The sequence below is a fragment of the Nelumbo lutea genome, chromosome 1 (genome assembly GCF_056320005.1).
Source record: "Nelumbo lutea isolate HS-2025 chromosome 1, American lotus-T2T, whole genome shotgun sequence".
Lineage (NCBI taxonomy): Eukaryota > Viridiplantae > Streptophyta > Magnoliopsida > Proteales > Nelumbonaceae > Nelumbo > Nelumbo lutea.
The window spans coordinates 97175440-97191416 of record NC_142684.1 but is presented as its reverse complement, the minus strand read 5'-3'; the positions used below and the strand labels follow the sequence as shown (position 1 = coordinate 97191416).

The 15977-nt window shown below is 37.6% G+C and overlaps 1 protein-coding gene and 1 long non-coding RNA gene across 2 annotated transcripts; one reads left to right on the top strand and one right to left on the bottom strand.

Moving 5' to 3' along the window:
- The first annotated feature begins 8614 nt into the window (after positions 1-8614).
- On the top strand, positions 8615-11069 carry LOC148876303 (uncharacterized). The gene is made up of 2 exons (XR_016110320.1): positions 8615-10443; positions 10520-11069. It is a non-coding gene; the product is annotated as an uncharacterized LOC148876303 (long non-coding RNA).
- A 2521-nt stretch (positions 11070-13590) lies between these two features.
- On the bottom strand, positions 13591-15651 carry LOC148876302 (anthocyanidin 3-O-glucoside 6''-O-acyltransferase-like). Its single transcript, XM_088979655.1, has one exon. It carries the CDS (start codon positions 15224-15226, stop codon positions 13748-13750), a length of 1479 nt encoding a protein of 492 aa, XP_088835781.1. The 5' UTR covers positions 15227-15651; the 3' UTR covers positions 13591-13747.
- Between the last annotated feature and the right edge of the window lie 326 nt (positions 15652-15977).

Below are 15977 nucleotides of genomic sequence, written 5' to 3'. Positions count from 1 at the left end.
CGTTCATGAAGAGTTCTGCAATTTCAGCTTGAGTATAAGTCCATGTGCCATCTTGTCTTTTCATCCATTCTATGTCCCTTTTCATGTTCTTTCTGTTGTTTATGTGATTAAATAACTTTCTATTTCTATTTTCATCCTTCAACAACAATTCTTGAGATTTTAACATCCATAGTTGCTACTCTTTTGCAAGCAAATAATGGTATTATTGAGTGAGACTGTGAAGCTGGGCAGAAACGTAAGAAATGATTACTGTATGTAATATTCTTTTTTTTTTTTTATTTTGGTAAGAATACCACTGCATGTTAATAAATTCGACACATTTTGTTTTCAAGATCTGGACTATTCACAAGTTAATGGAGGTCATTGAATTGTTCTGCAATAAGCATAGGTTATAGGTGACGTTTTCCCAAGTATCAAGGTTTAAAATATCGATACAATACATTATTTAAGGCTTTGTTTAGTTCGTAAGAATAGGGGTCTGGAATCGGAATTGGAATGGGCTATTTCGATTCTAACTATTTGGTTGGGTGGAATCAGAATTCCATTCTCATTCCTGCTGGAATGGCATTCTTCCAATTGAGGGAATCGTCATTCCCTATCCCTCCTTTGGGAATGAAAACTCATTCTTGCTGATCTTAATTTTCATTCCCATTTCTGTCTGAATCAAACAGACTATAGTATAGGAATAGACAATTTCAATTCTGATTCCAAAAGATTTTTATTCAAATTCCAATTGCGAACCAAACGGATCCTAAGATCCATGGATACACTGTTAAGAGTCCGTTTGGGGGTTTCAAAGTTTAGAAAGATGCCTTAGATTCCTCTCAGTCCATTAAAATAAAAAACAAAAAGGTAGGAATACTGATCTGTATCAATTTCGTCTTTAATCATCCAGCATCAGCAAACTTCCAGATAAAGATTGGACTCAACTTCTCTTGGGAATTTGTCCTTGTTTGACCTGTTATAGCACATGTCCATTCTAGGTGCTCCATGCTTGTTTAGGAGGGCTGAAGATGGAATGTTCAACTAAGTTTCTGCTTTGGATTAGCTACCTAAAGAGGTTGAATCAAACAGCTTTATGTTCTCTGGATTTTTCATAAAATATAGCTTAAAGGTTGTCCATATAAGGGTCATCCTAGAAGCTTGAAGCTATTGCACTTTAGCTTTTATATTTGAAAAACTGAGCTAAAGATTCAACTAAATTGGGTCAGCTACTTTGAAACACCACAATTAACTATTCAAAGAGACCAAAGCGAAACAGCCTTTCGAATGACTGAATGACAACTGATTTGGGCTCTACTAATTTTTCACCAAAATGGGCTTCTAGGGTGTCTATGTAGGGCCCATCTTATAAAACCAGAAGTTGCTACGATTCAGCCCTCCCAAGTAGGCACTTTATTTAGCTTTGGTCGGAAATCTTCATCCAATTGAAACTAACATGTCAATATAGACAATCTTTTTTACATAAGGTTAGTAGTTAGTATTGTTAAAACAAGCCTAATTTCCATCTTTCCAAACATTCCAAAGAGTAAGAACAAGGCATCATTATCATCAACGTGATTTTACAATTAGATAATTAAATAGAATCTTTTAATCAAACAAAAAAAATGGCGTCGAATCACTACAGTCACACACACGAGCATGAAATATAGTTTCTCCTCTCAACGTCGGAAACAAGCAGCTTTCTTCCTTAGCCTTCTCCCTATTAGATTTGCATTATCAGCTAAGACATTATTAATAAACCTCAAAATAAACTCTTTAACTCTAGTATCAACTTTTCATGAATAAAATACCCTTCCATAATATTTTTTATGAGCCGGCCCACATCACCATCTTCTTGCATTCTTTCATTCTCTAAGTTTTGCACCACATTTTATGTCGACTTCACAATATATATATATATATATATATGTGTGTGTGTGTGTGTGTGTGGATAAAGTTTTGAACAGCATAAGGGATAAAGTTTTGATGGATTAAGTCAACCTTCCACCTCCTAGAGTTCTCATCTATTAGATAATTAGCCTTACTTAGATTTGGTATTGAGCTAGCCTAAAAATTTAGAATCCATTTGGTTCATGGGAATAGGGGTTTGGAATTGGAATGGCCCATTCTAATTCCAGCTGATTGGTTGGGTAGAGTAAGAATTTAATTTCCATTCCTAGTGGAATGGCATTCCCCCACTTGAAGGAATGATCATTCTGGCCTTCCCCTTGAAATTAAAATCTCATTCTAACCAGCCAAGAAAAAAGACATGTGATTTAAAACCCCTTAATCCTTTTTCTCTTTATCTGATGCCAGCTCTTTGGGAATCATACATATTTTATGAAATTTGATTTCAATTCCTGCCTAAACCAAAAAGGGAGGAAAATAGGTGATTCCGATTCCAATTATAGAGAATTGTGATTTCGATTCCAATTCCAACCAATAAATGGACCCTCAAAACCTTTGATAGTCAAGACCCAAGGTTTGTGTTTGCATAGGCTTGATGATCAGATGGAGGATACAGGGGAGAACCCATCAGCTGATAGGACCTTATGTACTGAACGCATCTGATAATCATCCCCATCATACACAAATTCCAAATAAGGACCCACATTAATGATCTATGCCAATATGAGGGGTATGGAATATGAATGTCATACGTAATTACCCTTTTATTGTGCGATTAGCAATTTTTTCTAAGTACAATAGAAGCAGAATAAACCCATAACGTTTCTAATTAACCAAAAATCCAAGTTATGACCATAACGAGAGTGGCAAGGATCCATGACAATCTCAATGAGATATCCTGAATTTTCAAATGCAACACTTTATTACCCTGAATTCCCACAAATAGATACCCAGGTCTAGTGCCATTAACCTACATTATGGTGTGATAAAATTATCAAAATGCCCATGTATTTATTTTTTTGAATTATTGAAAACAAAAAATTTAAAATGACCAAAACAATCTTGGTTAAGTTGGATATAGTCTTTGGTGTGGGCAACATTATTCTAATCCTTGGAAAGAATCCAAAGAGGGTTGAGTTCAATCAAAGGACTTTTGCCAACAGAATAAAATCATTATTTGACAATGCAACACCATTAAAATCCATAGCTATGCTCCTTTCTAAATCTATTACCTAAGAATGTGGGTATAAGTTTGTTTTCCACCTGAAAACACCATTGCTGGGGAAGAACATCCAACATTATCGCCACCGGAGAAAAAAAAAAGCAAGGTGAAATACATAAGAAGGGCATTTTTGGTATTTTATAATGTTTAAAGTTGCATGTGTCTTCACAGGCTGTGAATTACTGATAGAATAATAACTGGACCTAGGTGTCTATTTTTTTAAAAATTCATGGCACTCAAGAGTCATATTTGAAAGTTCAAGGTACCTATCTATTACTACCCCGAAGTATAGGGTATCTATTTGTAATTTATCCTAAATAAAATTTAAAAAATTAAATTAATTAATTTTAGAAAATTTATAAAATTGAATTAACCAAGTCAATGCATTTTTTAATTATATTAATTAATAATGTTAAAGTTAATGGAAGAAATTATAAAAAGGTAAAGTTAATAGTTAAGTTAAATTAATTAATAATAGTTATTAACTTGAATTAAATAAGTTAATTAAGATAAGCTGAAGTCATTAATTTCCATATAAATTATAAGGGACCCATATACTGCATGGGTATGGATCATTAGTGGTACCATATATTATAGATTATGAGAAATTGATGAAATTATACAGTACTACCCCATACCTACATTTTCAAAACAGGTTATGTACAACCTGTTTTTCTCCAACCGCTCAGATGATAATTGTTTTCTTTCGAATTTGGGATCTTCTACCCACAATAACCCTAGTCACACCTACCCCCCATGCCTTGTGATGTAATCGTTTTTCGTCACGTATCAATTTTTTTCGTGATATATTAATTTTTGGATAAGTACTTCGTCATTTGACCTGCCGGGTGGCCTGTGACTCAGAGGATGATGGATCTCCCTAGTGGCGAATTGCCTGGTGGTGAGCTACTTGGTGACGAACTCCCTAGTGGTGAGCTACTTGGTGACGAGCTCCCTAGTGGTGAGCTACCTGGTGATGAGCTCCCTAGTGGTGAGTTACTTGAAGACGAGCTCCCTAGTGGTGAGCTACTTGGTGACAAGTTCACTGGTGGTGAGCTACTTTGATGAGTTGTTGGGTGCGCTACCTTGGTGGTGAGTCTCCTTGTGTAGTGCAACCCGACTGCCTTTGCATGAGACGATTTGCTCCTCTTTGCGGACGGTGGGAACTAAGGGACCTGCGAGAATTGAATCAAAGGACCCAGGGGTGTTTACCCGGTGGGGCCACTCCGATGGCTAAGTTAGCACTCTGATAATAGAGAGCTTGAAGATGATATTAGAGAAATGAGAGAGCTAGAGAGCAGGGGTTACCTCCATTTTTATCCTCTCTTCCCTCTGGGGGGTCGAAGCTCTTATATAGCGGTGTTCTGACAGATTTGGCGTAACCGCCTCTAACTCTCTGCCACAGCCGTTACTTGCCAGGGCTGAGTTGGTGGGCGCAGGTAGGGTACGGCCCTGTCAGACATGAGGCATTGTCAGAGTTGGTAGGCATGATGCCACCTGGCCAGAGACGTGGATGCAGTCGCCAGATCTGGCAAGTACGGTTGTCAGGTAGGAAATCTTCTTGCAATACGTCGAGCTACTCTGCAACGAGCTACCTTGCACCGAGTTGCCGATAATGTGCCGAGGTGCTTCTACCGTGGCAGGTCTTCGTGGCCTAATAGGAGGTGAGCTGCTTGTAAGTGGCGAGCTACCTATGGCGAGCTGCCTTAAGTGTTGAGCTGCCCCTAAGTGATGAGCTACCTATGCCAAGTTGCCTGTAAGTGTCGAACTGCCTGTAAGTGGCGAACTACATGTGGCGAGCTGCCTATAAGTGCTGAGCTGTCCCTAAGTGGCGAGCTACCTGTAAGTGGCGAGCTACCTGTGAGTGACGAGCTGCCTGTAGGTGACGAGCTGCCTGTAACTAGCTCGAACTGTCTAATTGTCAAGAGGTTGCACTTAATTGGCATGAGGTGCCAGATGTCATAATTTCACTGGAGGGCCAAATCCGCCCTCATCACCTTACTACAGTCTTATATTGAGAATATTTCCAGTATTTATATATAATCATTCATGGAAGATATTATCAATGTAGAGCAATAGTATCATATGGATAGGTGTGGGTAGGAGATCTGAATTCTTTCGAATGATTTTCAGCCGTGGCCATCTTGGATCTTTCCCCATTCGTTTATAAATGAAAACCAGCAGTTCCTTGTCCAGAAAATGAGGGCTGTTATGGAGAATAATTCAATGAAGTCCTTATACTTCAAAAAGAAAATGATTAATTATGCACCTAGAAGAAAGCAAAACATTAGAAAACAACAAGGCATTAGCAAAGGACATCTTCTTTGTGAATTTGTCTTTTAGCTGGCGGGCTTTATGGTAGGTTGGTGGATTAATGTGTATTAAATACTATACATTGTTTATAAAATTAAAATAAATAAAACAGAAAATAATTAGTTGTATCATGTATGCCTTAAAACAAATCATGTGGCATTGTAAAGGGCAGTCTTGTACTATTTATATTACATTTAATAATATACTTGGGCATTTTTCATTCATGTTTACCACTCTATGCATCGAGTAAATACATTCCTAAGTCAAATATGTGGGTGCAAAGATTCTTAGACAGTTCGTAGCGGTAGGACTATCAAGATGGCTTTGATAGTCAGGATAAATTGGTACATATTATGTTTGGCTTGTAGGATGATTTCAAATCACTTGTGAAAACACTAAATCAAATATGTGGGTGTCTGTTAGATAATAGGTTCAATAATTGAACATAACTCATAACTCATAATAGAACATTTACATGGAATCGTTAGTCAATAATTGTTTCTATCATTTCGATCAAACTTGAAGCATCATGGATATTTTGTATACGAGGCATTATAGTTTGATAGTGCAAACACTTGTGCTCTAACCAAAGGATTCAAGTATGCACATATGTCATCAGTTGTATTGTCGTATGCATGTGGTATGTAAATGTACAATAAGGAATCTATCACTCTCCATGAGGAGAGAATGCCTTATGCAGTTGAAATTAGTAGAATTTAAGAAATCTTTGGCCAATGCAGTATGGTATATAGAATCTATAGGACATACGATTGAGCTAGTAGGGTTTAATTTATTTTCTATGACCCTTTGCTCTCTTGGAATATTATATGATAAAAGAATTTGATTGCATGGTATTTGGAGATGGAAAGGATCAAATTGTCAAATTCAAGTTATTAGGGCAGCCATGACATTCTACTAGGTGTCACTGATAGGAGGTGTTTGGAACCGTTGTCGTTTTTCAAAAAAACGGTGCCACATCGGATCCACATAGGCATTTCAACAAACGTCCATTGATGTGTGTGCTTGCAACACATCATTTTTATTGCTGTATACATGGTTTAATGATGTTTTGCAATGGTTTTTACCCTATTTGGGCAGAATTTCAGGAAACTAGGAGTTTGGGACAATCTAGGGTGAAGAGAGCATACTTCGGCCCATCAAGAAGAAAAACCCAGTCGAAACCCCATAGGAAGCACTAAAGCCACCAAGGAGAGAGGCCCAACTGCAGCCCAACCGAAGCCTTATGGGAGAACAGCAGTTCGGCCCATCAAGAAGAACAGCCCAATAGTAGTTTGGCCCACTAAGAATTGCAGCCCAACCGCAGCCCTAAGGGAGACTCCAAAAAGGCGTCTGACTTTAGAAAATGGAGGAGGCTGAAAGGAAGAGTATAAAAGAAAGAAAAAGAAGAAATTAGGGTTCGGACCCCTGAAGACAAAACCAAAGAACAAGAAGAAGAGCTGCTAGAGAAGAGAGAAGGCTGTTGAATGCGAATTGAAGAGGAGATCGAAGATTAATGCAAAAATCTTAGGTTGTTTTCTTCTTTGATTCTACAATTTGGTAACCTAGATTCGATTAGGGTTTCTTGATGTTTCTTTATTGAATCTTTTTTTCTTCTTTCTTTTATGCAAACCATAATGGACTTCAAATCTGATATGTAATTAATATTTTAGCAAATCCGATTGATTGTGATTCATTCTTGTGATTCTTGATTAGGGTTTTCGGTTAATAGAATAATCTTGGCCGAATTGTTCTTATTTCTTGGATTACTTGAATTGCTTGAAAAAGAGTTTAGGTAATCAAATCATCTAATCAAGAAAACGGACTGAATGCTCTTAAAGATAATTTGCATGGTTCATTTGGCATTTATTCATACCTGAATTGATGACCTTCTAATTCTTTGTTCTTAATGAATCTATGGTGATTAAATTTTTTATAGAGATATAGGAATTATTGCTCATAGATAGAGTGGGTTGTGCTCAAGAGAGTCTACTCATAAAATTAGTGTTTCGCCAACCCAAGACTGAATTCACTTTGGTTGGGCTACTTAAAGATTTAATTGCCAAACCAGTTCTACTAGTTTCTTGCATGCAGTAATTCTTCTTATCATTAAAGGTGGTTTGATCCGAAACTGCTTAGGGTAGTTTGCTAATTAGGAATTAGGCTTTTTATTTATTTAATATTTTGATTTATCAGATAACAAAAGGTTGATTCAATACTAGTAGTTGTTTGATCAATCCTCGTGGGAACGTTAATCTACTTATCATTGTATTACTTGATCAACTAGTACACTTGCTAGTGACTTCTAAGCGCATCATCCATATAAATGATTGCTTGGCTCACGCGATTGTATGCCTCATAAATTGGGACCCCACCAATCCATGAAACATCAAATTTGGTGTTTCATGCATCTGTGAACTATTACCCCCAATTGTTAACTAAACTGGCGAATAGTGTATCCTACATGGCGCTTACCTGTAATATGAATTGGCACTACTGGGAATGTTCCATTGCTTTTCGGCCAACGGGAACATTAACCCAATGAGTGGTAGGGTTAGAATGAGCATTCTAACTCTTCTTTCTTCTTGCCGCCGAAAGTTCTCTTCTCTCACAAAGCCTTTGTAACTGCTTGTTTCTTCGTCATTGCTGTCGCCGGAGGAAGTTGGTCGTCGCCGGAAGAGGTTTGTTTCTAGAATTTTTTTTTCTCTGTGTAAACTCGTTTTCTCTGTGTGAAATGGTATTGAATATATTGTAAACTCGTTTTCTCACACACAGCCTCTGTAAACTCGTTTTTTTTTCCTTTCACTTGTACTGGCATTGCTTGGATAGTATTGAATATCGCCTAGTCCTTGTATGTATGATAGATGATCTAGAGTATGTATTTGGGTTTCCCATAGTTTTGCTGTAATCTCTCTCTCTCTCTCCCCCCCCCCCCCCTCTCTCTCTCTCTCTCTTTCTCTCTAGCTGAAGAGGCTGAACTGAAAATAAGTGAGGCCGATTAAGCTGGAGTATGTATTTGGGTTTTAGATGAATTTCCTCCAAACCATGATGAGAATACGCCTAGTCATGACACTTGCAGGAGGCAAGCATTTGGCTTTCGTGGCACCCATTTTGTGGCCTTCATCGTTCATCTCTGTATCTGCTATCCCTCTGTTTCTAAAGCTGAAATCATCTCTCCAAGTACTCTTCTTGGTTCTCTCTGCGACCCTCCATTGAATAATTATAAGTCATAAAACCCACAAATAAATACATGAGAGAATCATCAAAAATAGAAATTAAAAAATGAAAAATGAAAAATGAAATATTAAATATAAACAGAACCCACTAACTAAAACAATGTGGTTCAAGATACTCAGTTTGTCCCTGCAATATCTAAACAATGTGGCATAAGTTAACAATACAACCAACCCAAGTTAAAGCATAAGTTTATGTAAAACAGTGGCACATGTAGTTAAATTAATTGTTCATAATCACATTGCCTTCAAATTTATATAGTTATGCCCGTCCCTAATAAGTAAACGGAATCTCTTTGTATCTGCTCTTGGCTTTTATAATATGTTACAACATTTATTTCTTTCAGCATTTTTTTATAGTGCTTAGAAGTTCCTGCATATTTTGATCTTAATACATTGCAAGGAATACAGTATTCCTTAAAATTCCTTCCCTTCTGATTTCAACAATTATAAGAAAACATAATAAAATAAAGCTTCCATGCATTAGTTCATTACACCATTCTAGTGTAAAACAAGCTTTTGTGAGCATAGTTGCATATGAACATAAAGTATTTCCTATTCTAAAATAATTATTTATTTATTTCTGCTATTTTTCTTCTGCTTATGAGGTTCTGCATATTGTGAGCCAATACATTCCAGAAATACATTTTATTCCATCAGGATTTCTATTTCTATGTTTCTGAGACTTGCATGCAGAAGCAATATATCCAGAACAGTTACATCAGAGTCAACTCACAACTATTAGCATTTAGTTACTGGTGTTCTTTCTTGGTTGTGACTCATGAGTTACTTTTGCCAGTGATGAATTGGGTTTGTGATCCTATTCTTTTTCTACTAAAACACATTTCTATAATCCTCTGTGGTTCCTTCAACCTCTTACCTAGATGACTCCCTGAAAGAAGCCTACCAGTTCTTGCAAACTACATAGCTGAAGCTTGAGGAAAAGCAAAAAAGGAAACGAGTGATGCCAAAAACCAGCACATTCTTTTTCATTTTCATATTTTCAGTTTGTCAAAATTGGATTTTCTATTTGCATGATTGCCGAGTAGGAGTTATAATGATAGTTTGTAGAATCAATTATATATGTTATCTAATTATGTTGAATTGGTTCTTGTACATTAGACTATATTGAAGTGATCCTTTTAAGTGGGAATAATACCCATTTATACAAATTCCCACTCTCCTATCTTCCTTCCTTTTTCACTCACCAATATTTTCTTAGATCTATGCCATGTAATTGCTTTTTTACTTTTCATTTGACTTGTCCCTTACAAAAATATTATATATTATATGATTTCCTTGCTAATGTGTTTTCTTAAGACTAGATAGATAATGATAATAATTTATGTGTTATTGTATAAATTATTATGAACTATGATGTAGGACAACCGAATTAGATAGATAATGACCTGTCCCATTAAAGTCTTTAGAGCACTATTCATTAAGCTTAGCGGGTTTGATAGTAGGATGGCAACCAAGATAGACAGTGAAGAATTCAAACTAGGTCCCGATTGTGCATAGTGGACTGATGCAGAGGAGGAAACCTTCATTAATCTTATGGCGGATCAAGTTAAGGCAAACAACACAACGGAAGGGTGGAAGTACATACGTCAGAAATTTAATGAGAAACATAATAGGAGTTATGTCCATGCTCAGTTCAAAAACAAGTATAATGCACTTAGACAGCATTAGAAGCGGTACTTAACCCTCCTTAACCACACAGGGGTGATTGTAGATCCATTGACAAAAAATCCTACCGCAAATGAAGTCTGGCAAAGTCTGATGAAGGTAATTTGCCTTAAACCCACTCATTTGCTTTTGATTAGAATGGTATAAAACCTAATGAATTCCTTATATTGTGCAGGCTCATCATTTGGCATGATCATTTAGGACACGTTTATTGTCATTGGGATGAATTAGAATACATTTTCGAAGGAACACAAACAATTGGGGACATGGGATACTCTCTTGAAATGAGTCTTGATGATCATGTCCCAATTTCAGATAGCCCACCACTAGTTGTCATGTTAAATGATCAAGGGACACCAGCAACTGGGGAATCTCTTGTCAGTCCTTACACTGTTGACCCCATCGATGACGTATTAGAGATGCCAGACCGTAAGAGGAGAGTTGACAACCCACCCACTAGCATGCAAAAAAGAAGAAACAATGTCTTCCACCCGAACTTGATTTAATGATTAATTCATGAATAGAGTCCAACAAGAAGAAAGTTGAACTATTAGAAATGGAAAAGGAAAGAAACTTGCATTGCTAGAATCCGAGTCATCACTAGTTGATACGTATGACTCCTCATTAGTTGAATTGGCTTGTCCAAGACATCTTCCTAAGTCATTGATGAATTGGTCATCCAGTCGTTGTGAAGCTCTACTTTATGAAATATCAAGAGGTTTTTTTACCACACTCGTTGCAACATCATATCTAATCCAATCTATGTTTTCATCATTTATGGGAACATTATCCCTATATGCAACATACCCTTTAGTTTGTATTATGCCTTAGCAAATAAATCACGAGGCTTTATGTTATTCACCATATGCCACCTTTTGTCCAAACCATCTTCCACATAAAATATTTGTTAAACTTGATTTGCAAGTACAAATGGCTTATCCTCCCTTTCACCTATATGACACAATCCTCATGCCATGTCATGTTGTAGGTAGTTTTGCTTGACATGAATAGCTGTTGTGACCTTGGGATGAGAGGGAAGTATCGTAACTAGACCTATTCATGGGATGGGCTGGGTCTGGTCGGGCTTTCACCTGTTGTCAACATAAAATCTTCAGGCCTAAGCCTGAGCCTAACCCAAACATTAGGCATTGATCTTAGGCCTAAGCCTAGCCCTCAAGAAAAGCTCGAGGGCTGAGCCCGAAGCCCGACACACCTGCATAATCCTAATAGGATTTTAGAAACAAAGAAATGATTTTAGATATAAATTTCAAGCTGAAATAGTTTCAGATATAAAATGAACCCAAAAAATCAAATAAAATGATTTCAGATATAAAATGAACAAAAAATCAATCAAATAAAATGATTTCAGATATAAAATGAACAAAACCAAATGATTTCAAATATAAATTCGAATTAAAATGATATCAGATGGTGTTCTTGTGAGAGGGAGAAAGAGAGAAACCTTTGTCACTAGTTGTCGCTTGCCGGAGTGCTGCTGACTGCTATTGGGAGATAGGAGATGAATCCACTTTCCTAGTCGTTAGTCGCTGCTGTTGAGCATTGAGGATGGGTCATCAGTCGCCGCTATTGAGTGTTGAGAATGGGGTCGCCAGTCACCATTGTTGAGGATGGGGTCATATTGAGTGTTGAGAATGGGGTCGCCAGTCACCATTGTTGAGGATGGGGTCATCGGTTGCTGGTTGCTGTTGTTGATGATAGTTTAGGTAGATGCTCGCCGACTACATAGGAGGGTTGAGGAGGGAACTATCAAATGAAAACTGAGAAATATGAAAGATGTTGGGGAGAGAGTATCGACTATCGGGTGAAAACTAGGGTTAGAAAATAAAAAATATTATTACATTTTTAATAATATATGTATTATATTAATATTGTCGGGTCAGGCTGGGCTTTCATGTAAAATCCCAAGCCCGACTTGAAATTATGTTGGGCTTAGATCATTGGGCTTGAACCCGGCCTGTGGGCCTAATAATATGTCCAAGCCTGTTTAGGGCCGAGTCGGGCCGTTGGACTACCCTGCCCATGAACAGGTCTAATCGTAACACATTTGCTCCAATCATATAATGAATTGAAGTATTGGAGAATTGTCATGATGAATGACATCACCATAAAGTGTTTATTTCTAGACCACAATTGCTCTTACGCATCCTTAATGAACCGTAAGAAAGTTTCTATATATATCCCCACATGGCTCTTCTATAGATATTTTTGGTTCACCCACTTGGTGGTCATCCTCATTTATCCCTCAAGCATCTTTCTCACATTTTCCTTGTCTCTCACTTAATAAAAATATGTTTATAATTATTTTCAAATTAACTATAAGTTAATTTTATAATTAAATATTTCAAAATTAATTGAAAATTTTTAAATTCAAAATTAACAAAAAGCACTTTAGGCTACACTAACTTTGTCGCAAGTTTTTTTTTTTTGCAATATTTTCCAATCTTTTAGGATGTTTATGACCAATGTTGTCAAAAAAAAAAAAAACTTTCTTGTGAAAGAATGTAATGGTAGGAAAGAGTTTTGTAGACATCTCACATAAACATCATTAAAACATTAAAAAAAGTGTTGCCAAATGACATTTTTTGTGGAAAGTTACAGTGCCAAGGGAAAAGTTTCAACAATGTTTTACCTTAAGCATCGTTAAAACATAAAATAACATCATGAAAATTCATATATGGCAACAATTATATATAACGGTTGCCTCATGTATTTTTTGTGACATTTATTTTTAATGTCACAGAAGATCTACCAAAAAACGCGAGAAGTTGTTGGAATAATCATGCAATGTGGGTTCCATGGGCTTAGTGGGCATAGTGGGTTCCATTGGCTTACATTCATGGTGGGGATTATGTGGTTCTATTTCGAGGGAAGTTGTTGGAATAATCATGCAATGTGGGTCTTTGTTAGTTGGCTCATAGCTCATGCATTTAAGCTGTATATTATCTCAAAATTGAACTCTTGTTAGCTTGGCCAAGTTTGAGAGTGCTACGTATTAGAATAAGTGCTCATTAGAATAAACATTTAAAAATAAACTCAAAATCTAAGGCTTTTTAAATAAATGATTATTTTCAAAATAATTACTTATTTCCCAATCAAGTGCTTATTAATGTAATCCCGGCCCAAAATAATTGCTTATTTAAATAAGATATTTTTAAGCATTCCCAAACTTAGCAATGTAGGAATGCATTTCATAGTCAAATTTTGAATCAAATTTAGATATAGGCATATTTGAAAGAGATGCGATTTCATATTCTGCTTGGATTCATGCAAAAAGGTCACAATTAATACTGAGATTTTTGAGACTCTGATTAGTCTTCCAGACCAGGTGTGGCCAATCCCGATCCCCCCTTGATGTCATTCTATATGGTAATTACACATTCTGCTATACAGTACTAGCCCCTTGATGTGGCCAATCCCGATCCCCCCCTTCCCAACCATTGCAGTCGACCTTGAGACTGTGGGCAAAGAAAGTTGAGAAAGCCTCCATTTTGGGCGCAGGCAGAGCCAACCCCACCTCAACTGCCCCTTTTCCATCTCTGCTATCATATAGAGAAAAATGTCCCTCACCCATTCCTATTGTTTCATACTTGTTTGGTTTCCCCCACCCAAAATCCATCTCATAAACCCCAAACCTGGGATATCCCGCCACCGTAACCATTCCCTCCCTACAACGCAAGATCACCCGATTCACCTCTGATATCCACCACTCTCCACTCCTCAACACTAGTCCATCTTCAAACCTCTTTATCCCATCAGAAACCGCCTTTGCCGCAATAACAATGCCATCTTCTCCTGTTAAATCACTCTTCTTTGCATCTGCGTAGCCAGGAGCAACACAATTGCCCATGTACGTAGCTGGCACTGCAGGATCCCTTAAGCGATCTCTACAATCTACGCTAAATATGAAGTGCTCCATCTCTTTATTAGGAGAATCCTTCGTCGCTCCTGCCTTAATCAAACAAACCCAGGTGACAGCACACATTACTACGAAAGCTGAGAGATGCAATGGTGCTGCTACATTCTGATCTTCGTCCTTCCTTTGTCTTGCCAAGACCCATTGCTTCAGGTGGTCAATTTCCTCTCGACTCACCACAAAAGTGGCTTTAGGAACTCTACTTTCAGTTGGGACAACTTCGGAGTCGGAGCTTTGTTTAGAGGAGGAGGAGGAGGATTTCCCTTTGTTGGGCTTCAAATTTTCAATTTCCTTGCGCCAAACTGTTTTAATAAGACCATCAGGGTCATCAATCACAGTTCTGTCATAGAATGGAAGCGATGCGGACGACAAAGGTGAATCCCCTCCAAGCCTACATACAGTTGCCCACGACCTAATGAAATGGAAAAGGCTTCTTCCATCAGCAACCACATGGCTTGAAGTAATTCCGATGCTGAAGCCAGAGTTGGGAAACAAGGTCACTTGTATGGCTAACAGTGGGACTGTTTGGGAGTCAGAGAGTGATGGTAGTTGAGGAACCAGAGGGTGGAATCGATTCTCATCGCGAGGATGGTGACCGCAGAGATAATTGAAATCGTCACTGGATTCAGCAATGGTAACCGAGACTGAGTCACCATTGACATAGCGGAGCTCGGGTTCAGTGGATGGAAGAAGCTGCGTTAGGTTTCCGGCAAGAATGTAGAAGTGTTGGAGGGCGAGGGAGAGTGAGTTTTTGAGGTTGGGAATGATGCTTTCTGTGAGGAGGGTAACTGGATGGGGGAATTCATAAAATAAGAGACGGGAGGGACGACGGAAGTACAGCCACATGACATCGAAGAAAGTAAGCTGAAGAGACTTTTGCTCGATTGAAGTTGCAGGTGGAGAGACCTGGCATTTCTCCAACACCTTGATGGACTGGATGGCAGCCATGGGAGATAGAGCTGTACTCTGTAGCTAGTTAGTGTGAATATTTTTCCGGTTTTCAGATGGAAGATGGCACCGACTGAGATCAGATTTTCATCATCAGTATTCTATCTTATCACAAAATTCAACAGACACCTTTATTAACTCTCAACGATTCCACCATGAACTGCAACTCGAGACTGCTTTGTAAATACACCATTGTTGCGCACGTCAATGGTGCATTTACAAATGCAGCCACGTTTCGTACATATGTTGTGACGTGTTCAATGCGTGTGCATTGCATGCAAATGCAGCCATGTTTCGTTCATATGGCATCATGCACATGCAGGTGCGGCCACGTAATTGAAGCTATGGAAGGCGTTATCCAATAGAAGCAGCCCATGTGTTTAGAGTTAGAGAGGGATGTGCTACCCCCTCCTCTCCATTTTTTTAGTCCTACAAAGGAAAAAATGTGAAAAAAAATATATGCTCATGTTAAGTACTTTCTTACTTATTGTATTTTATTATTAAACCATAACAAATCTACATTAAATTAATGTAGATTATTAAACCATAACAATCCATGAAGTAAATCTACATTAAATTAATAAAGAAGAGAGAAAAACCTGATAACTGGAGTAATGGTTCCTTTAAACTTTTATAGAAAAAGATTGGTTCACCCCATGTATTGGGTGAGAAAATTTGGATTTGATATTAGTTTGGGTCGAAGCTAGAGTTTATATTTAATGTTGCTTTTGGACCTTAACCTAACTTAATC

Bases quoted from the DNA above. Each gene is read 5' to 3' on its own strand.
- LOC148876302 (XM_088979655.1), bottom strand. From the start codon at position 15,226: ATGGCTGCCATCCAGTCCATCAAGGTGTTGGAGAAATGCCAGGTCTCT.